Source organism: Ammospiza caudacuta, chromosome 2, assembly GCF_027887145.1.
Source record: "Ammospiza caudacuta isolate bAmmCau1 chromosome 2, bAmmCau1.pri, whole genome shotgun sequence".
NCBI lineage: Eukaryota > Metazoa > Chordata > Aves > Passeriformes > Passerellidae > Ammospiza > Ammospiza caudacuta.
Genome location: NC_080594.1, coordinates 79,564,710 through 79,587,932, shown reverse-complemented (window position 1 = coordinate 79,587,932; position 23,223 = coordinate 79,564,710). Strand labels below are relative to the sequence as shown.

General features: G+C 39.1%; 1 protein-coding gene across 1 annotated transcript in view; it reads right to left on the bottom strand.

Moving 5' to 3' along the window:
* GPC6 (glypican 6) overlaps window positions 1-23,223 on the bottom strand; it is a 723,711-nt gene that overhangs the window by 59,738 nt on the left and 640,750 nt on the right. The window contains exon 5 of the mRNA XM_058825364.1: window positions 7,727-7,857. Coding sequence (XP_058681347.1) covers window positions 7,727-7,857 — 131 coding nt within the window. The remainder of the gene's footprint in view (window positions 1-7,726; window positions 7,858-23,223) is intronic.

The window sequence follows — 23,223 nt, the reverse complement described above, 5'->3', positions numbered from 1 at the left end:
ACACAGACTGTTTGAATGAGCTTTGTGGGGGTGAAAACTGTGCAAATGCTGTGTTTTGGTTGTAGGACTAAATTACTCCTTTTTCTGTGGCTATGTTGGTTCCTGTGGCCAGATTTTGGTAGTGAGGAGACTCCAGGGGTGGTTTCTGTGAGAAGCTCCAGCAGCTTCCCCCATGTCCGACACAGCCAATGGCAGCCGGCTCCAGGACAGCTCTGCAGGCCAAGGCTGGCCCGGTCAGAAATGACAGTAAAGTCTCTGTGATAACATTGTTAAGAAGGAAAAGAAAGTAATTGTGCAGATGTAATTGTGGCCAGGGAAGAGCAGGGTGAGAACACGTGAGAGGAACAGCCCTGCAGACACCAAGGTCAGTGCAGAAGGAGGGGCAGGAGGTGCTGCAGGTGCCAGAGCTGAGATTCCCCTGCAGCCCCTGGTGCAGCCAGCCCGTGGTGAGGCAGCTGGGACCCTGCTGCCCATGGAGGGCCCTGGGGACACAGAGATGCACCCCCAGCCCATGGAGGGCCCTTGGGACACAGAGATGCACCCCCAGCCCATGGAGGTCCCTGGGCACACAGAGATCTACCCTCAGCCCATGGAGGTCCCTGGGGACACAGAGATCCACCCCCAGCCCATGGAGGTCCCTGGGGACACAGAGATGCACCCCCAGCCCATGGAGGGCCCTGGGGACACAGAGATCCACCCCCAGCCCATGGAGGTCCCTGGGGACACAGAGATGCACCCACAACCCATGGAAGTCCCTGGGGACATAGAGATCCACGCCCAGCCCATGGAGGTCCCTGGGGACACAGAGATGCACCCACAACCCATGGAGGGCCCTGGGCACACAGAGACCCACCCCCAGCCCATGGAGGTCCCTGGGGACACAGAGATGCACCCCCAGCCCATGGAGGGCCCTGGGGACACAGAGATGCACCCCCAGCCCATGGAGGGCCCTTGGGACACAGAGATGCACCCACAACCCATGGAGGTCCCTGGGGACACAGAGACCCACCCCCAGCCCATGGAGGTCCCTGGGCACACAGAGATGCACCCACAACCCATGGAGGTCCCTGGGGACATAGAGATCCACGCCCAGCCCATGGAGGTCCCTGGGGACACAGAGATCCACGCCCAGCCCATGGAGGTCCCTGGGGACACAGAGATCCACCCCCAGCCCATGGAGGTCCCTGGGGACACAGAGATGCACCCACAACCCATGGAGGTCCCTGGGGACATAGAGATCCACGCCCAGCCCATGGAGGTCCCTGGGGACACAGAGATCCACCCCCAGCCCATGGAGGTCCCTGGGACACAGAGATGCACCCCCAGCCCATGGAGGGCCCTTGGGACACAGAGATGCACCCCCAGCCCATGGAGGAGCCCACACCAGGGCAGGGGGTGCCTGGGAGGAGGCTGTGGCCCCGCGGGAGGCCTGTGCTGGGGCCTGTGCTGGGGCCTGTGCTGGGGCCTGTGCTGGGGCCTGTGCTGGGGCCTGTGCTGGGGCAGGGCCTGCAGACCTGTGCAGAGAGGAGCCCACCCTGGAGCAGGTTTGCTGGCAGGACTTGGGATCCTGTAAAGGGACCCACATGGAGCAGGCTGTGCCTGAAGGACTGCACCCCGTGAAAGAGTGACCCAAGTCCTTGGTGCAATTTCTGTTTCTATCAGGATACATTAAATTGGCTCTCAGTTAGGCTTCCTGGTGTTAATTTAGAGGCCCCAAATGATTCAAAGTTTGCTGAAAGAAGCTGATTAATACTAAATGTATGTCCAGTCATCAGGTCTGCTTTGGCTTAAAGTCCAGCAAGTCAGCTGTTGTATGGCCATTGGGATTTTTAATTTATGAGCGGAATACTGTTTGGTCTGGTTTGAGAATATCTGTTTTAAGAGTTTCAAGCCTCCCTAATCCTGAGGGCTATTGGACAGTAAATTAATTTTATCAACAAAGAAAAAAGATTTTAGCTTGTAAAGCTCTAAACTTTTCATCAGGAAAGAATCTTATTTTTCTTCTATGAAGAAAATTCAACTAAGATTAATATTCAAGATTTGTACATGATTGTGTATGACAATTTAAAGAGTGAAATCTATACATTAAGAGCATGAATTATACTTACAAAAGTTTGGTTAAGTTTCTTTCAGCACTGAAAACATAATTGTTTATTTATATATCTATAAAATCCCATTTACTCAATTAAGCAACTGGGTATTTGCCTACGAAGCAAGTGACAATTATACAAAACATACAACCAGATTCTCAGGAGAAAGGAAAGTGAGGGAATGTCTCCTTAAAAGTCCCAGTGTGTGATTGTTAAGCTACTTGTATGGCCATGTGGTGCAACTGCAAGTCTACATAATTTATATAACATGTTTCTTATGATGTACTGAAAAGAACCCAGCAGAGACTTTGAGGCATTTATCTTCATACAAATAGTTTCAGCAAGTGGTTTTATACAAACAAATTTACATACAGTCAGACAATAAAAGAGATGGAAACTAGACAGTAATATTTACATGACAGAAAAAGAAATATCTTGCTTTCTAAATGACCTAACAGAAATGCAGTAAGGATACAATATTCAGTAACTGAATTTTGAGTGCAAAAGAGACATTTTAAAATTTGCATCCTGGTATTGACAGAACACAAAATGTAAAGATTATAACTAATATTAACAAATGCTTCCTAAGAAGAAGCACATGAAATACTTTCTTTACAATGCTACTGAGAGGTATTGAACAATTTCTGGGAATATATTCAGGTGTTTCATTACACATGATGTGAATTGGTAGCATAAACACACTCTCTAAAAAAATTGGTGCAGTCCATTTCATCTGAATTTAGAGAATAGATTCCATTTGAAATTAAGAAAGCTAACTTTAGTTGTCATCATATATGTGTCTACATTTAAGCTATACATCTAAGATAGGGGAGATCAAAAGCTTCCTTTTGTTTCTCTCTCATCAGCACCTACAGTCATTTGGGATGTTCTGGGATATCTGAGAGACCTGTTAAGATTTTATAACACGAAACCATTCCCCAGTGAACTGCTGTTAAAGCTCAAGTGGACCAAATCTCTATGGTCCGGGATATGAACCAAGCCGTGAGAGCAAGTCAACAGAGCCACTGAAGAATTACATCTCTTGAGCTGGCTAGATGGAAGTATCTACTTCAGGACTAGGATGTAGATACTGGAGAAAAAAAAGCCCTTTTCCCAGGAGAATTTGAAGTTTTGAATTTTTGCAGAAGATGGATTTTGTTCTCTGTGAAGCCTTGGGTCATACTGTTATTTAGCCATATGGTAGTGCTCAGTGTTTCCAGTTGAGTGTCTGTATATGATTCTGCTCCATTGACTCTTCAAATAGAAAAGCATTGATTTTTTTACCTGAAATGCCATTATATTTTTCCTGCACAAAGCTCTGGAAAGAACACAGATAAATGAAGAGGTTTTCTTAGTATGAAACTTGTGGACTATTTTAAGAAGAACCTTGGATGTAGTTCTGTGAAGATATCCTCCTTATAAATAATGCATAGGTAGTCTGCTATGTCATGGAGCTCATTCATCCATTTAGCTGAAGTAATTGCTGAGAAGGAACATATATTTATAGGTTAAAATGGCACATCCATCAACTCAGATAAAAGCAGATTTAAGACTTACTAAGGAGAAACTCAGTTATGGGATAGACTATATGAAAGTGGAAAAATATTGTCATGGCAGCCAAATTACTCTTCCAGCAGTCTAACATACTTGTATAGGACTAGACTGTTGCAGAAAATAGTTCAGTATGTTGTGTTTTGAGCAGCAATAGAGACATGATTATGCTGATGCAACCAGATTAGGAAATTTCTCCATTGTGAAAAAAATTGGATGTTATAACATCTTTTGTGCTGTTTTTTGAGTTTTCCTCCACTTGGGAATGAGCAATCTCTGCAGGTATCAACTAGTAAACATTCATGTTTTTAAAATGGAGCAGATGTAGCATTTACTTTTTGACTTGAAGCAGGAACTGAAGGTGTTGGTACTGACAGCCTTGTGGGAAGATTGTGAAGGCTCTCAAAACATGCTTGTTTTGGCCAAGATTGAAATGAGTATTTATATGTTATGACTCTGAATATGACTACCTGAATTACCTCAGGGAGAATGAGAATGACAATGAGAATAAGGTAAATGTATGCTATGACTAAGTCTTGGATATGAGCTGAACCTTGGGAAGCAATGCACAAATGTAAAAATTTTGCCTGAGAAATAATCAACATGTTGCTGAGTGCTGAATTTGGCACTGTGTTGTTCAAATACCAAAAAGGTGTCACTGGAGAATTACAAAGAGATTTCAATAAAGAGGACATCCTATCTCAGCTATTATAAGCAGAAATCCAAGGTGAATCTACTGCACCATGACTTCTGCCAGAGGCAACCTTCAGGGAACATTAATCTGGGCAGACCCAGCCTGCAAGGCCTATTCCTAAAAGGTGCTGATGTCTTGGGAGGCATCTCAGGCAGCCCAGGCTGATTGTTTTGCTCTCTCTGTGCTGTGGTTTGTGGAAGGAGCTCTGTAAGAATGGCTGCAGGTGTTAGATGATGAATCTATGGAAACTGGTTTTGATGATCAGCAGTCCTTGTCTTCTCTTGGGGTAGGGAAAGTTTGGGCATATTCAGAGCACATTGATCCTTCCAGGAGAAAGGCCTTGGGTCTTGGGGTGTGACTTTCTATACCATTGCTCTTTTTTGACAAGCATCTCCAGTTGTCACAGCTGTCAGGAATGGGACTTTCCCTGAGGCAAAATAAGGACCTTGTGTGGCTGTCATTAAGGGACATGACAGGTGTGCAAGGTGAGCAGCCGGGAAGCCTAGAGGTTTGTGGTCAGACTTCCTGGACAGCCAGTGCTGAATATAAACTGCTGAGAAATACCAAGAAAACAGAGAAAGATTGCAGCCTCAGCATGAATTGGAGGACTTAAATGTAATACTAGCACATGTTTAATGTGAACTGGGCTAGAAGAATTGACTGTAATGATCACACAAACAAGCAAAGTTAATGGCATAGGAACAGAGATGCTCCATGTTATGCAGTGAGAGGTACTGGAATGTGTCTGAGTCTGAATGTCCTTGGTCAGCAGGACAAAGATAGAAGAGGTACATGTGGTATCTCTTTAATTCTCTGTCTCACTATTGATGTGCAGCTATCAAAAGAGGAAGACAGAAGGTTTGTGTCTTCTAAGGAAATGAAAGACAAAGAGTGAACTCAAGCAATAAGCCTTGACTTTCTGCACTGATTAATCATTAAGTCATTGGCTTTTTTTTGGGCTTCTGGAATAGGGCAATTTTATATCACTATATGACACAGGAGTGCTGGATTTTGGATTAAATAAATGGGTCTTCTGCCTACAAAGAGGATGAAGTGAGTGAGAGCTCCTCGAGGAAGAAATCTTTTGTTTTCATATTTTCCACTCCTTTTAAAAGAAAAAACAACATTATATAACATGGCAGAAATATCTACTGAATACAGCATAGAGTCTTCTCCCAGACTCAGCCAGGTTTTTAGATAGAAAAGGCTGCATGTCAGTGGTGAAAAACAGTCTTTGTGTATGTGGGTGTTGCAGGCATAACATTATTAGTGCATCATCATTTTTCCACTGTAAAAAGGCACTGGCTGGCTTGGGGAAAAATAGCTATGATTCCTAGTCACCACATTTTTCAGTAAGTACAGTCGAATAAAAGGTACAAAATTGTCTGAAGAATGAGAAAATAGAAAAGATCATGATTCCAACACCCTGCTTGAAGCTTTCTGAGTGGTACCTCAGATTAATTGATGAGAGTGGCTTTTCTCCCACATTAGCTCTGCAGTTGCATTCCATGCACCCCAGTACATCTGGTGAGGTGTCTGTCATTTCCCCTGGAGCTCTAAGTGGTCAATTGGTATAAGGGGGAAAAATTAGATGACAGAAGATGGATCAAAGTCTGCTTGTATATCATCTTTGCAAGTCTGACCTGGCATAGAAGAGGACAGCACTATACCCAAAGCCTTTGCCTTTTTATAAAAGGGTAAAGCATTTCCATGCTACATGAAAAAAGATGGCTGTAACCCAGGAGATCAAGGAAATCACATTTCACAGGAATAATGGTCTATAGAGAACATACAAAGGTCCCTCAAGGATAGACAGCTCTGTTATCTATGAAAAGATAATGAAATAAATTTTGCTGATATAATTTCTTTTCTGTTCTAAAAGATTAAAAAAAATATTATCTAAGGTTTCTCTTAGAGGAAAAACTATTGCATTGTAAATGACATTGCTATTAATCTTTAGAGCAAATAAATATTTGTGAGGGACAGGAGAAACAGTCTGCTCTGCTATGAACAAATAGTGAGACGAGCTCATGCCAAAACATCACTGGACTCTGGCAGGGGATGCAGCTTTCCAGCTAATGGAAAATAATGTGAATTGGAAAAACTGTGAAAACAGTAAAAAGGAAAATGTCAAAAGTAAAAAGGAAAAAGTCAGAAGTAAAAGGGAAAACAAAATACACCTGGGCCTGGGGTGAGTTTTAAGTGAAAATATTTTTTGTTTCTTTTTTGAGGTAAGAGCTGAGTTTGCTGAAGCTGACCTTTAATTCCCAAAATATTTGAGAGAATTTGGCTGTTAAACACCTTGATGACTGGTGCCAGAATAAAGTCTCATCCTGCAGGATGTAGACTGCTTTTAAAATCCGAGGAACTTCATGTAGGTTTAAAGCAAAAGGCATATTGAAGGAAACTCTTAGCAACCTGCAGCACTGGGGCCATAAAAAGCATCTAATTTTGGGTTGACAGGAAGAATGTAAACCTCAGGCTCCTGCTTTTTGTCCCCACTTCTTTTTTTTTTTTTTTTTTTCCCAGCTACAGCAGCTTCCTTCCAAGCAATGGAAAATCACTGACATAGATGGCAGTCTGGCCAGCACCTGACTGACTGCTGGGAGTTAAATGGGAGGTAGAAGCTCCTAATGCAGAAAGCTTGGCGAACTGTTGACTTTAGAATTTCAGCCACAGTGCAATGATGAATATTAAGTCAAAGCCATTAATTGTTGACTATTGGCTCAACAGCACCTGCTACTGAATTTGAAGGATCTTATTAACAGGGGGTTCAGAGGTGGTGGTGACCTGTGTGTACACACACACATTAAAAATGGAAAGGAGGCAGCCGGTATCATTAGCTCTGTTTATCTTTGTGTCAGAATCCAGACAAAACTCTATCAAACTGAGGTCTGGTAATCAGAGACCAGCCAATGCACTATTTCCCTAGAGTGGCTATTAAAGGAGGTCAAATGGAACATTTTGTGTATTCACCTCAAACACATTGTGCTCAGTCTGACCTAGATAAATCAAAATGTGTTTGGAAGTTAATATGGAGAATCACAGATGAGACACGAGTGGAAGTTACCAAGTATACTCTGCAGGATAATGCTTACAGAGTTACAACTGGCTTTCAGAACACTCTATTTTCCTTAAATCTCTTAGAGCTGTTATTTTGAAGTTTAATAAATGGTAGCTTTCTCCCTTCCACTTAGTTTTGAAAAATTCAAGCTTGTTTAACTAGTTTAACAAGGAATTCAAAGCCAGTCTGGTGAACTGTTGAACAAGCAAAAGTAATTTCTGGTGGTCTGGACAATTCTTCTTAAAGTCTAGACAGAAAAAATGGTGGAGATGTTTTTCCCCCCACTTGTGACATTCAATAACAGAGAAGGCACGACTGACACAGTACCTTTGCTGACACCTGCATGCTGTTCTCTTGCATGTTCATGATGGCTTCAGAAATCTTGACATCAATAGGATCCATGACTGATTCAATGTTGAATGGTCCCTCTAATCTCTCCGCTACCAGAAGCATAGCATCTGTTAAAACACAAAGCAGCCATTCCCTTAAAGAAGGGATACCTTTGGGGTCCTCAGGCAGAGCAGCACTGCCAGCTGTAGGTGTGGACACTGAGCTCTCCTCAACAGGAGTCTGGGGGCATGGGTGGCAGCAGCACTGTGAAGCCTGCAGGGCAGCTTCCTAGATCTCAAAAATATCTCCCCCTACTGCTGCCACCACAGAAAGAGGAATAAAGACTTTAAAAGTTAGATAAATATTAGTTGCCATAGCATAATCAAGCTTGGGGTAAAATTATTTTACACAGCTTCTTGAAGCAGCCAGTGCTTTGGAGTGTACTTATGAAATCTCCTTCCCAAGAAAAAGCAGGATGAATCCTTGGGGTATGTTCTTAGAATTTGTGTGAGATGATGAAAATTTTGATATGATCTATTGGGGTGTTATAATTAAAGCAGCTGTTCTTTCTGACCTTAATGATCTCATTTTCTTGCAATATGAACAGCAGATGAATATTGGATTTCTGCCATAGTATATAGGTATAAACCATGTTTGCCTTGCTACATTTTCAAAACATGGCTGTAAGTTGTATGTAAGAGGATATAATGACTGGACAAAAGTTCATGGCTTTGAACTGAACAATATATTGTTTGCATGTTTTGTATTAAAACAAAAAAGTTTGCCTAACTTCTGTTAGAGCCTCTCTACAAAATAATTTAATCTTTTGATGTTCATTAACAAGTGAAAAAAAAGCAATTGAAGAGAAATTCGTGGCAATAAAAAAGATTTTGCCATGAATCACATATATTTGTCTATACACAGACACAAATTTATCATAATTTATGTGGCAATAGCCATGTGATAAACTGGATTTACAGTACATCCTTTGAACAGCATCTGAACAGGATCCTTGTCTCCCATGTTTGATTTAAAGTTTTCAGCAACTAATTAGCTTGTAACCTTAACACAATAAACAAAAACCTTCACATGCTCTCTTCTTTATATGCCAGACTTAAGCTCCAGAAAGTACCAAGCAGACTTCCTTCTGAAACAAACCCATGCCTGCTTTGCTGTTTTAAGCACCAGTCCCACAGCAGCTGTGTGGAGAAGGCATGGAGCTCCCCATAGATCTGACTGCAGTGCTTGTTAGCTTTACACTTGGCTGCAAATCACAGAGGTTTGTTCCAAGATGTGGACATCTTCTCCTTCCCCATAAAAGCACAAGTGTGTGGAGGTATGGGAAGAAGGGGCTGGTGTCTCACTCTAGCAGTTTAGACAAACACCTCCATGCACAGCCTCACCCAAGGACTGCATAAAGTTGTTTATATGCTGTCAGTGCATACCCAGAAATCCCACTGAAACTGGAATTGCTTGGCATGTAGCACCAAAACACTTCTGCAAATTTGCATCTAATAATTCACAGTACTTTTAGGCTGAAAAGAGTGTAATTTGGAGTGAGGTGTATAGCACTTGTTGCTAACTGTGAGAAATGCACAGATGATAGGAAATTGGTTTCAAGCAGAGGTGTTATTTTGCCTGCACCTTATTTTAAAATTCTATAGTTTATAGCCTTTCCAGTGGGAAGTGGTGAAAATAGCAACTACCTCTGATAGAGAAAACAGTTTTCATGCACACAAAGACACACACATCCATACACACACGCACACACACTTACAGATTACAGCAATAAGTTGGCAGTTTTTCAAATGCAAAAAAACCAAACCAAAACAAAGAGAATTTGTAAATGTGGACTCCTATGAAGTATTTTCTTCCTCATGTTCAGAATGACTTGAATAAAACATTTATGATTTAGTACTTTGTGAGCAATGTGATCAGCTTAAATCCTAGGTGCCACGATGAGTACCAGGCCTTGTTAGGGCACAGGTCTTGGTGGCTGAATTTTGGTAGTTTACTTCAGGAATAGGGTTAAGATTAGGGTTCCTGTGTAAAACAGTCAAAAGTATTTGTGGTTTTTTTTTTTTTTTTTTTTTTTTTTTTTTTTTTTTTGTGGGGGGGGGGTTTTTTTGGTTTTGGTTTGGTTTGGTTTGGGTTTTTTTTGGTAGGAGGAGACTACATTTTAAGCTAAGGACAGGTGCCTCTTTATATGAATCTACTTTATTTTGGCAACTGGAAGGTTGGAAAAGTCTAGTGCTAAGCCCTAGTATGTGTTCAGGGACTGTGCTGAAGCAGAGTTCTGTAAATACATAATTGCTGGAGATCTCTTGTGGGAATGGGTGGTGGCTCCAGCCTACCTGCTGCTTCTGATGGCATGGGGCAAGAGTTCAGAATTAAACCTTGAAGTGAAATCTCAGCTATGTGGCAGAAAAGTGCATCACCTTTAACTAAACAAGAACCACAGTTTTAAGAACAGCCTTTCCTCAAAGAAAGTGCCTTCAACTCCAAAATGAATAGCTCTAGGAGATGCAAACTAAAAATCTCTTCCTGGCTTAAACATTTAGTATCTATGGAAAGATAACCTTTAGGTAATCAACTTCTATTTTCTGAACCTTAAGCCTATTCATAGACTTAGTCTTTATATATACATATATGTATATATATATCTGTATCTATATAATTATATCTATCTATATAATCTATCTATATCTAATATATCTATATCTATATATATCTAATCTATATCCATATATCTATCTATATATATCTGCATCATCTATATCTATATCTATATCTATATCTATATCTATATCTATATATCTAATCTTTATCTATATATATAACCTATATCATTTATCTATTAGTCATTGTTAAGGAAGAGGGCAAAGGCTGAGGAATATGGGTAATTCCTGGCTGCCAAAGGTGAGCTTTTTGTTGAGTTCTTTCTTTGATATGGTATGGTATAGGTCTGATGATACTTTCAAGAGCCAGGGTTCAAGTTAGGTTAAAGTTTATGTTTCAGTCACATGGGCTATAGATTTAAGCTATTGCTCTACATAAAGGAAAGGAAGAAAGTAAGAGAAAATGAAAGAAAACAAAAGGCGAGAGAATAATAAACCAGTAAATCCCTGTGTGTCCATATTCTTTAATTTCTGTCTCCTTCTCCGGCTTGGAATGAATCTGGACCACGCCAGGTAGCTATTCCTAACTTAAGTCTATGGAGCAGTGAGAGACCATGAGCCAACAGTGACACTTGATATTAGAGCCTTGTGATCTTTTATTTAATTATATCTTAAAGATATGCCTGGGGAGCAAAGGGTTAAGGGAAATATAGAATTTGAAATATCCATGCGTTTATTGATGACAGGTACACATTTATATCAACAGTTTGTATTTTTGTTTTGGGGTTAGGATATGAGATAGGACTAATGCTGAAGTAGAGGCCTATACAGGGATATATTTGAAGAGGAAGAGTCTGAGAAATGGATTAAATTCTCTGAAGAGTTGCTTGAAGGGCTGAAGTAAAACAGGTTCCTCCTTCAACATTATTTCTGAGACTGACACAAGTTGTACTTCCAGTTAATGCTCAGTTTAGGGATCAGCTCAGACTAGAAGTCTTGGACAATTGCACAGTTCAGATGAGTTCTTGCAGAAATGGAGATTTAATTAATGTTTGAGGACTCATTTTTATTTCAGTTCCAGCAGCTTTGTGGGGCAATGGCTGACTTAGCAGTGACCGGGCTGCCAGGTTATTCTTGTCTCCTTCTGGTAGGAGTACTACAAGCTCAGTCTAGCAAAAGAGGATGAACAAGTGGCCTTTCTATGAATGCCAAAATTATTTTCTTACCCTCTGTCTGACTGGCCTCTTCCTTCTACCCTTTTTCTAACCACCATGCTGTTCCTGACTAAATCAAACATATCCAGATGATACCTCACAGCCACAGACTGAGAGAAGCCCGGAAGAACAAGGTAGTTTTATTTTTGAATGTTATTAGTGAATGTTCAGGCTCCTTGGAAACAAACTCACTTCTGTATCTAACTAGCTTGATACTATAAATTTTTTGAGTTAGGCCTCAGATTTAAATTAAAACTGAATTTTTCATCTATAACATTGATTTCTAGGAAGAATTGCTGTACAGTGTTTAAGGTGAATTGCTTGCTTGGAAAATATTTCCTCAGATCATTAGGTTGAGTTCTCTTTTTTGCCAATCCTAACTCTCACTACAGTGATAAACTTTATTATTCACTTGTGCAGTTCCATATGAGCACATACATACCAGCTATCCTGTGCAATTGAGTGAAAAGGAAGCTGTTAGGTTGAATACAGTGAAAATCAGATGAAATGTAATAAGCTGAGATTTATGACAGGACAGTCAAAACATTGTAATGGTCCTCACCTGACTGCAGCTCTTCAAATCTCTAGTCGTGTATCTCCAAACACAACACTGCTGTCCCAAACCTTTTTTATTCCTTCTAAAAATGTTGTGGATATTATTACCTAAGAAACTGGAAAGATTTCAATATGAAGTTGAGAAAATCTAGATGCTTTGAATTAGTCTTGAAATCCTAATTCTCAAGAACAGACACTTGAACTGGACAAAAGCCTAGCTGAGTTCAGTGTAAATCTGAGTGGGCTTAGCAATTTCTCAGTCACCTCAAATAGTAGATATTGGGAACTTAATTATTGTTTGTGCTATAAAAAAATCTGAAAACTGGGTGATTGACTCACCTATTTTTTATGTTTTTAATATACTTGGGCTGTATTGTATGTTCTTGATTTTTCCTGTTTTGTATTTTTCCAAATCTGCCTTCTTAGGTTCAGTATGTGTTCTTTATGTACTACAGCATCTGGTAAAAAGCTGGCATCTGGCTGCCAGTTGGGGTGAGTGGATCGGGAGCTCGGTTTAGGTACGTCATTCTTGTGCTGTGGGTTTGTCAGGGACTTGGAAACAATAGGTGTGACTAATTGCTCACTGGAGGACACAGGCTCACCAATGGCCCTGAGAAAGTGCAGAGCATATGGCACCCCTGGATCACCACCAGTGCTGCTGCTCTCAGCCTCTCCTGCATGCTGAAAACAGGAGTGGGGACCTTCCTGATGCAGTAACCCCCCAAAGGCTACTGAAGGCCTAGGGTGTGCTCCAAGGGCCCCCAACATGTCTCTGCCAGCTGAGCACAGCAGCTCCCTAACTTCTTTATATTCTCATTCCATATCAACAGAAAGCACAGGTATTTGTCAGTGGCTTTTAGAAGGACCTTGTTTCATTTTAAGCAGTACTTAAGAAAGAGATCCTGAAGAAATTTTTGGTTTGCTTTACAGGGTTGTTTTTTTAGGTTTTATAGGTGCCATTTTAATGAGAAACACAGGAGATAACTGGTCATCATGCTAAGTAATTTACTGTGTAACTTAAACATTCAGAAGACCAGGTGTGAATTTCAAGATATGGAAATACTTTATGAGCCCTAGGAATCTACAGGCAAAATAATGGATAGACTAACAATACAAATAGACAAGAATCTGCTTCTGTTTCCTTATAAAAGCATCAAGCCACCCTCCTATAATCCTGATACCAAAACTGATGTGTTCCTGTTTGTGTTATATTTCTTTCAGGGCAGTTTCCCAGAAAACTTCCTAGTGAACTCCAGATTGAAATGAAAGGAGCAGGGAAAATGAAACTGATGTATGAGACTTCTGACAAGTTATAAGCCCCTCTAAACTAGGCTGAAATACAAAGTTCTGGCAAGAACCATCAGTGCCTCCTTTTTCTTGCCCTCTTTCTAGCATCCAGAAAATGCAAAGAGGCTCTGATAGGGATAATTTGGGAGGCTGATAAGGAAAGGCATTTTTAGGGTCTCTGTTAATTTGGCTGTGACATCAGTTTTTCCTTTCATGCACATTGTTGCTCTTCTACTTCAAAATTATCAGTGAGATTCCAGCAGTGGCTGAGCTTCCCCCAGGGGAATCCAAGAGAGAATCTATGGATGAAGTCTATAAATGTTGTTTCTTCATGGAAACAAAGAATGGTAAAATACTAAATTGCATGTCCTTCACAAAACTGAAAGGTATATTATTTTATTTTGGGGAAAAAAAGGAGGAAGATCTTATTTTAAATTCACCATTTAGAGTTCTCTATTTTTCTTCTAGGTATGTGGTCTTACACTTAGTTATGGAGAACTGCAAAGTGCTTGTTCCCAAAGCTGCTGGTGAACAAAAGTAGGTTTTTATTTGTGAAACTTGAAAGGATTTGTCTAAGGACAAGACCATGGATTGCAGATGAAATAGTCGTAAGCAGAGTGAGAAACCTGTTGCAGTTGTCTGTGACCTTGAGAGTGGCAATGACTTTTGGGATAGGATATAATTGTTGATATGCTGGGCTGCAAGACAGGGATCATTTGGTAGCTTCCCAACCTTCTGACCAAGGGCAAGGGGAGGCAGGAGTCTGGATTATATTTGCTATTTATTGTATTGTGTAGGTAAAACTCAGTGAGTTTTCCATCATGACACTAAATATAAATAGTGGTCATAAAATCTTTAGAGCATTAGATGGTAAACTAATGAAACAAATTAAAAACTAAAAATTGAAAAGTGAAATATGGGTACATATTGACTTTTTACAAATATAATATCAGTGGAAATAGATCCCTGTAATAATCTGCCAAAACTTTTACTGCTAGATTATGATTTACTAAAAAAATTCAAGAAGTGGAAAATAAATCTCTACCTCACATTTAAGGGAGGTGATAAGAACTCTTCTCAGGAAAACAGAATAAGGCATGACATAGATGCCAAAACTGCTGTTTTCCTTAGGGTCCACAGTCCCTTTTTCAAATTATTATTCATATTAGAATTCTATATGGTTCTATCCTGATGAGGCTAAACTGAGACATTACAGATTCCCTGTCTGAATAAGCTCCACATACACTCCATACTATGGAATAATAACATTATACTTTTCTACATTCAGCTTTATTTTATTTTTTGTGGTTTTGTGGTGTTTTTTGGTTTTTTTTTTGTTTTTGTTTTTGTTTTTGTTTGTTCATTTTTGTTTTTTGTTTTCTTTTGTTTCATGGGAGAAGGCGCTTCTCTTAAAATTCATGTTGCGCTTGTGGAGAGGGAATTCAATATTTTTATTTGGCTATTCAGTTAACAATAACCAGTTAAGCTTCTCGCTGGAGAAATGCAGGCAAATGACTTGTCAGTCCTTGCATGAGAAGCTGCTGGATGTGGGGTAAGATTTTTCTGTAGGTGAAAATTCTCAGCTTACAAATCTGACGCTGAACAAAACAGGGAGCAATGGGGAAAACATGTCTGGGGTGGGTTGTTTACAAGGAGAAAACAAGGGCAAAGAAAGATGGATTAAAGTGAGCTAAGGAACAAACATGGGAAAACAGGTGGAAGAGGGCATATGAAAGAGGCCATCTGGAAAAACTGCTGGTCAGCAAACTTGTCAGAGGCTTGATCACTGCAGTCTGCTTTATACCTTTATTAAACTCTATTCCTCTATTAAACTCTTAACCATTTTCTGGTTGAGAAGAACAGCATGGTTGTGCAGAATATTTTGTGTGTGTGTGTGTGTGTGTGTGTGTGTGTGTGTAAAATGCAGCTAGCAAGGTTCAAGCCAATGTTCCTGTGAGTAGGAGACCAGCAGCAGGTAAGACCTGAGGTTTCTGCTGGACACTTAGTCTGGACAGTCCTGAGGTCCAGGCTATGGTTCTGGGGAGTTGGTTCAAGATGTGTGTGTGTGTGTGTGTGTGTGTGTGTGTGTGTGTATGAGCAAAGGGGGCTGCATGCAGCTCCGAAATGAACTGCCGCAGGGGCAGTCTGACAGAGATCCATTCACCCTCTTATCCCTTCTGAGCCTATAATTTCTGCACATCATCCTTGAACCTGGAGTTCTTCAAAGGAGTAGTGCAGAAGGATGCACTCCTGAAGGTGTCTAACTGTACACAGTACAACCAAGACATGGAAAACTCCATTTCAATTTATTTTTCTGCTGTGAGTAGCCTCAAAATTTTACCTGCTGGAAAAACACTTTAACCACCTCTGCTATTCTAAAGTGCCCAATAGCTCTCCTTTTAAAGCTGTTTCTATGGAATACTTAGCTATTCTGGACAGAAAGATTGGTATTTAAGGCACATAGTCAAGAAGGGGTGAATGCAGTTTTCTGGCTTATGCTTGAAGGGCTAATGCCAGAAGGATGATGTAATGAAATTATGTCCTAAGTTCTTTCAGGAGGGACTGGAATCCAGAATTGTCCCTGCCAGCTAATTAAAAGGCAAACTTTATAAATGAGTGTAAAGTATCAGATCTAGTTATTGATTATCTGTGTTTTAATTACCAGAATGTACAGATTTAAGAATTAAAATGTGGGTTTTGATATTTCTGATCAGCTATGTAGCCATGTCGGTTCATGGTAGTATCACTTACTCTTCCTTCAAAATAAAAGGAAAAAAAGAATTGTCATCAGTATGAATAAATGAAAAGGATACTTTATTATTCCTGTTGGAATTGTATCTAACTGTCTCTTAGGTAGAGCAGCTGAAGAAATTGCAATAGATGTATGAAGAGTTATTGACACACAATTCTCATCTTTTTGCATCTGATAGAAACAAAATGAGTTTTGTTGGGTGAACTGATGTTTTCGAGTATTTCACATACCATATGTTTTTCTTCCTTGTATTGAAAAAAAATGGCTATATAAAATTATTCTTCTTCTATGTCTTTCTATAACTTTGAGAAATTCTAAATAGTTTATACACTGTTATTAGATGATGTCTTATTTTTGGTCATGTATGCAAAAATAAAATGGCAAAGACTAGGCAAAATGGTCATCTTTGTCTACTACTCTTATTCTTCCACTATCTTTCGTAGCTGAATGTGAGACATTCTTCTGAACTGGAATTTTAGCTAACATTATGTCTAAATGTTTGACATGCATCAATTAATAAAAAATAATACATTTCTAAAACCTTTGTCTTGTTGCTTTTTCCATATGCCAAGAGAGGTTTAAATGGTCTGTCCGAGGAAATGTTAGTAAATAAGAGAACCCCCATTGATGCCTGTATGCTACCTTCCATAGTTAATTTAAATTTGTATTAACATTGACTAGTGTGCATAATTCTTTTAAGATAGGTGGAGTTTGAACCACTGAAAAAAGTCCATCTTTCTGACTCTTTCTTGATGAGCTAGGCTGAAATGGTTGAAAAGAACAAATCATAGCCTGAAATTTCCTACTACATTTAAAAATATCCTTGTTAGTGAAAATCTCCTGGGTATATAGTTTGCATTATCTTTATACAGTCAAAGACATTAGAACCTCAAAGATCTTGTCAACCATTCCAAAGCCCATGCAGAGTTACAACCCTAGATATAAATTCCTAGGTATAAAATCCCTAGAGCTCTGTGCAGAAAAAAATTAAAATAGCTTTGCTATATTCTTCTGACTTTTTTTATGAAAGCTATTTCACTGTCTGCCGTACATCACTATCAGAGTATTTGTCCAGCTATGTGGTGTATTTTTTTTTTTTGCTGCTTAATTTAACTCAACTGTTTCTAATAAGCTGCTTCCTATACAATGTTTGCTTATTTCTTCTTTGTTAAATCCCTCAGATATATGTAGATATTTATCATATCTTTTAGTTTGTGCTTGGTCATATTTTCCATGTTAATTTTCTTATTCTGTTTTCACAAGTGATTTCCTCAGGTCTTTTCCTGTTTTCTTTATTTCCTTTAAAAGAATTCTCTAATATTGTGGTGCCTAGAACTAATTAAACTTTTAGAGTTGGATCTCATTAATGTTGTTTTGCAGAGGTCCTTTTTGTTCCATATTTCTGACTCAGAAAACTTCCGTGATTCCCTTGATGTATCTGATTTCCTTATCCCCTTCATCACAACTGATTTATAATTCATATTTCCCATGTCAGTCCTGACACATTTTTCAAATGTCTCCTTATATTCAGAATTTACAGTGAATATAATTTCTACACTCTTTTTTATTTTCTTTCCCACTTTTAATTCTAAATTTTGTGCAGTAGAGATTTTTCCAACCTTTGGCAGAATTTATGGTACCTTTTTTAACACATAATTAATGATCAGTCTATTATCTCTTCTGGAGAATTGACGCATATTTTACTTTTATAAAAAGTTTGTTTAAAAAAACTTTTAGTTATTGCAAGAATAACTTCACTGTTTAACAGTATCTTGCCTTAGCATCTTATCATAGCATGGATCGGATTGGAAATGACCTTAAAAATAATGAAATTCCAACCCCTTGACATGGGCAGGGACATCTTTCACTTGACCAGGTTGCTCAGAGCCCCATCCAGCCTGGCCTTGAACACTGCCAGACGTGGAACATCAACCATTTCTTTGGGCAAACTGTTCCAGTGCCTCACCACCCTCACAGTAAAGAATTTTTTTCCTAATATCTAATCTAAACCTACTTTCTCTCAGTTTGAAGCCGCTTCCCCTTGTCCTGACACTTAATGATCTTGCAAAAAGTTTTTCTCCGCCTTTCATAATCTTTCTATTACTTAGTATGGTGGTATCTATGACTTTAATGTCTTCTGCAAAAATCCAGTTTAAACCTATCAGACTGATGTTCTATTGGTACTTTACTGCCTTATGGAAGGACATTGGTCATCGTTCTGTTTTTTTCTTTTCTCTGAATAATTTTTTCTGCTTCACAGTGTCTGTATGGCACTAGATGTAATGCATCTTCAGTGCTGCATTATCAATGAATTTTTAGCCATTTTTTGAGTTAAAAGGGTCCAGTGGATGACCAGCTAGATGTTCAAAATTTTGGAGATAACTTTTGCTCCAGAGACATTTTTAACAGACTGCACAGGACCCTAACCCAAGACTCTCTTGTAGTTATCTTTTTAATGAAATGGGATTGGGGGTAAACAGTAAGGTGAAAATGGACACTAGTGTTACTGTTCAGGAGAGTAAATATGAAGACTGACCTAGAAAATCAGAGCAGGACCTCATGATACTGAATGACTGAGCAATGAAATAGAATCAACTGATGAGTATAAGAAAACAAAAAAAAAAAATATTCCTAATATCTTTTAGAGTTTATGCTACCATAACATTGTCTTAGTAATCATCAGAAAACCTCACACTGAATATTTGGAGAATATCTAGAGAAGGAAGAGACCATCAAATAAAATAAGTTTATAGTTACAAATAAATCTACAATAAAATAACATCATAGATAGTGCATTGCAGAAGTGGTAAATGAAAGCTTTAAAATGTGACACAAACCATAATCTAACATCACATAGTCCTGAATCAGAAGAATTACCAGAGGATGCAACAGTGGCAAGCCAAATTGTGGGTGACATGGGGGTTTCTTGAGGTTCAGTGCTTATTCCAGTACAGGAAAAGAGATGTGGAATACAAAACTAGTGGATCACATTTTATTAGTTTCTTGAAGTTACAATAATGATAATTTGTTAATTCTAAGTATATATGGCAAATTCCTATGTGTTATCATCTTTTCAGAGCATAACTGGATGATCCTCAGTTTCTTTGGTAAATTCAACCTTTATTTCCTCTGAATCAAAGAAAATCATTGCCTGTGTTTCATGTGGGAAGCCACAGTTGCTAATAAAGTCTGAAGTACATACTTCCCAGGTACCAGTGCCAGGCTTTTGAATAGACATCCTATGGGTAACATCTTTCCTGCTACTTTGTCAGTAAGATGACTTTATGCCTTTCCTTGCCATAAATAAACAATCAGCCTATGACCATCTTTGCTGGCATGAATCCATCCCAATGGAGCAGCTCTCAGGGAGGTGTCACACACAGTTGCACAGACAAAATTGATTTTTGCCTTTCATTTTATTGATTAATATGGAAATGTACTGCGGATATCTCATTGCATTTAAAAGCCTGCCACTATACAGAGAATTTTGAGATGCCTAATAGCATTTTCTCCCAGCAAGTCTCAATGCAGCAAGTGAAAACAGTGGGTTTTTTTCCCCCACTGATAAATGTTTGAATCCCAAATGATTGCATACATCAAGGCTGTCACAAATCAATGCTGTTGGCATGACTTATCTATTTATTGTTTTGACATTCCTCTTGAAAGGAAAGAGCAATTTCTCTATGTTTGCCTAGCTGCACTAACTATAATATTGGGATGAAACAGAACTAATCAATAGAATAGGGGCGACATTGTAAAAACCCTACACTCGAGCTTCTTAATTCTTCCAAGTTATCTGTGTCCTGATCTTTTAGATGATTGGGAGATCAAGAGTAAAAATTTTTGTCCAGTCTAGGGAAGGTCAAAATACTATAAAAAGTTAATGTTCATCGCGAGGCAACTTGTCTGATGCGCTGTAATCAACATAAATATTAATAAAAATGCACAACGGTGTTTTGCAGAAAATAAAATGTCTGTTCCCACTAAAACTTTCACAGCAGGGAAAAAAAAAGCTTTTAATATAGAAGGTGAAAAATTAAAAAATGGAACATTTTCCACAGAAAGATTGCTGTCTGGCTGTACACTACTGAGGCTTCCAGGCCAGTAGCCAGGGAACCATTGTATTAATTGTTCCTCTAAAATTTTTGATTATCTAAAATGAATATTTCCCAAAAGAAAAAATCAGGAACAAAAAATTCCTCCAACAGTTCCAGTTTCATCCAATGGGGATTTATGAATATGAATTAACTCTATTTCCCCATAAGACTGCTGTATGCCATAAAAATGGACTACGAAATCTAGGGAGGTATAGGGATGTTTTGGGATGGACTTTCTATAACTTTGAGTTTTAACCTGTTCTTTCCATTCTAAGCACTTAGTAGAACAGTCCTCCCTGGCTCCCTGAACACCAAATGTGAAGATGTAGTCAGCACTGGAGACCTCTGGAGAGATATTCCATCCTCCCGGTTTATTTAGCGGTTAAGTTTGCTGTGAACTTTTTCATAATGCATCCCCTCTTTGGGAGCTGCCTGGCTAAAGCAACTTTGTGCGTTCCAGCCTCTGCACTGCTCTGCCTCATCCTCCTTTTCCAGCTGAGCTCCTCCTCTGCCACTGGTCTGTGCTGGAGACCAGCCTTCATGAAATTCCCAATCTTTGTGTGCATCCACTGAACCCAGCTCCTCTTCTTACTAGAATAACAAATGCTGACGAAATTCTGCTATCACTAACCCAGCTCTAGCCCTGGGACATGAACACTGATTTCATTGCATTTCTTCTTGGTCCTACCAGACATAAGCAAGAACAGGATGCAGATCCAGTAGCATGTTAAGGAAGAAATGTTAGGCTCTGTCCTATGCTGCTATACCCACAGTTTATTGTTGTAAAGAAATATCACTGACTTCAGATTTTCTGAATGTGACAGTGCAAACCCAAATATGTAACCTCTCAATGCTATACATTTTAAAGAAGACATTAAGTTTATTACTAATACTTGTATTTGCTGAAAATAGGACATGACCCAAGGCCTGATAAAGTCAAAAAGCATCTTTTCAACAATTTGTTTTGGAGAAGACTCTTCATTCCTGTTCTCATATTTTTATGAAAATATTCAGTTTTTTCCAGTTGGCTGAGTGTATGGAAGGAAATAACTATTATTCCCATTTCTGTACTGTTGTCTGTGGACATTACTGTACAGAAATGAGCGTGTTTTGGCATGAAAGGACTAGATAGTAATGAAGTTGATGATTTTGTTCCTATTAAACAAAATAAGCCATGCCAGTTTTGGCTCTGTTCAAAATATGGGTTAAAAAAAGGTAATGTTTGTATGTTTGTCAAATGGAATTGGACAGTATATATGGAGCAAATTGTTTTCTATGGTCTCAGAAGAGAAAAAAATGTGAGAAGACAGAAAAAAAAGAACAGCAAACACTCTTCTAAAAGTTGATACAGAAATGACTGCTTACTTAAAATCCTGTTTACATGTGTCATATTTTTCAAGAAAAAAAAAGGAAAAATGACATCATCTGACAGTGATATATGCTGCACTGTACACTGGATTCTATCTGCTCTCCAGGGAAATCTTTTCACAGACACTTAACATTGCTGATATTCAGTAACTAAAAAAGGCCTTCAAAGTCAAGTGTGTTCTGCTTCAGTTAAAGGAAAATTTAAGATGTATTTTTTGTCCTCACCATTTCCCACATGCTCTATACAGAAAGCTAAGAGCTGACAATATAAATAATGATGATTAACTTGGTCGTTTTATGTCTGTCTACCAATCAGGAAGGAAAACCAAAAAGCTTTTATAATACTTACATCAGCCTAGAAACATCTTTTCACCCAAAGCAGGCAGATACCATTTACATATCCCAGCCTCAGGTGGGGTCTCTGCACTTGTGAGACCCAGCCTGGAGCTCTGCATCCAAATCTGGGGCTCCCAGCATAAGGAAGGCCTGGGCCTGGTGGGGTGGGTCCAGATAGGAGCTGTGATGTCACAGACATATTTTATGAAAAATCCTTTTACTAGGATCTTTTCTCCTGAGAAGCTGAAAGGCCTCAGAAAAAAAATGTAAACAATGATTATCTGCTGCTGTGGAATGCAACAGGTGCATCTTTGATTGGTCTTATGTGGTTGTTTTTAATTAATGGCCAATCACAGTCCAGCTGTCTTGAACTCTCTGGTAAGACACAAGATTTTATTATCATTCCTTTCTATTCCTTGCTGGCCTTCTGATGAAATCCTTTCTTCTATTCTTTAGTGTAGTTTTAAAATATCATTTTCTTTTCATATAATAAAATCATAAAATAATAAATCAGCCTTCTGAGACATGGAGTCAACATTCTCGTCTCTTCCCTCATCCTGGGACCCCTGTGAACACCACCACACTGTGAAGCTGAGGTTCATCTTGGAGAAAAGAAGTTTACAGTTGGACCTTAGAACAGCTTTCCAGTATCCAAAGGGGCCTGCAAGAAAGCTGGAGAGGAAATGTTCACAAGAGGATGTCATGACTGGACAAGGGGTTATGGCTTTGAACTGAACAAATGTTGGTTTAGAACAGAAATTAGGAAGGAATTTTTCCTATTAGGAAACAAGGGTAGTGAGGCACTGGAACATGTTGATCAGAGGAGCTGTGGATGTTCCATTCCTGGAAGTGTTCATGAGCAGGTTGGATGGGGCCCTGAGCACTCTGGTTAAGCGGGAGGTGGAACTAAGTGGTCTTTAAGGTCTCTTCCAAAACAAACCATTCTATTATTCTATTATATTTTCTTTTGGAAAAGCAAGTTAGACAACTTCCCATTTCAAAAGTGAGTTGCACAAATGGAGCTAGAACAAACCTGTCCTTTTGGTGATATTTACTCAAACCATGGAATAGAAATATTTACTTTGATTATTTCAAACATTTCTCTCTCTCTCTCTATGGAAACATAATAGACAATAAATTCAACTTACCCCTTGCCCTAACTTTATTGCTCAACTTTTTTTATTTATTTTTTCTGCAAATATTTGTGTGCTTAATGTTGTTTACACAAATATCTGTAGAGGAGTTCCCATTAATGAACAAATTATTG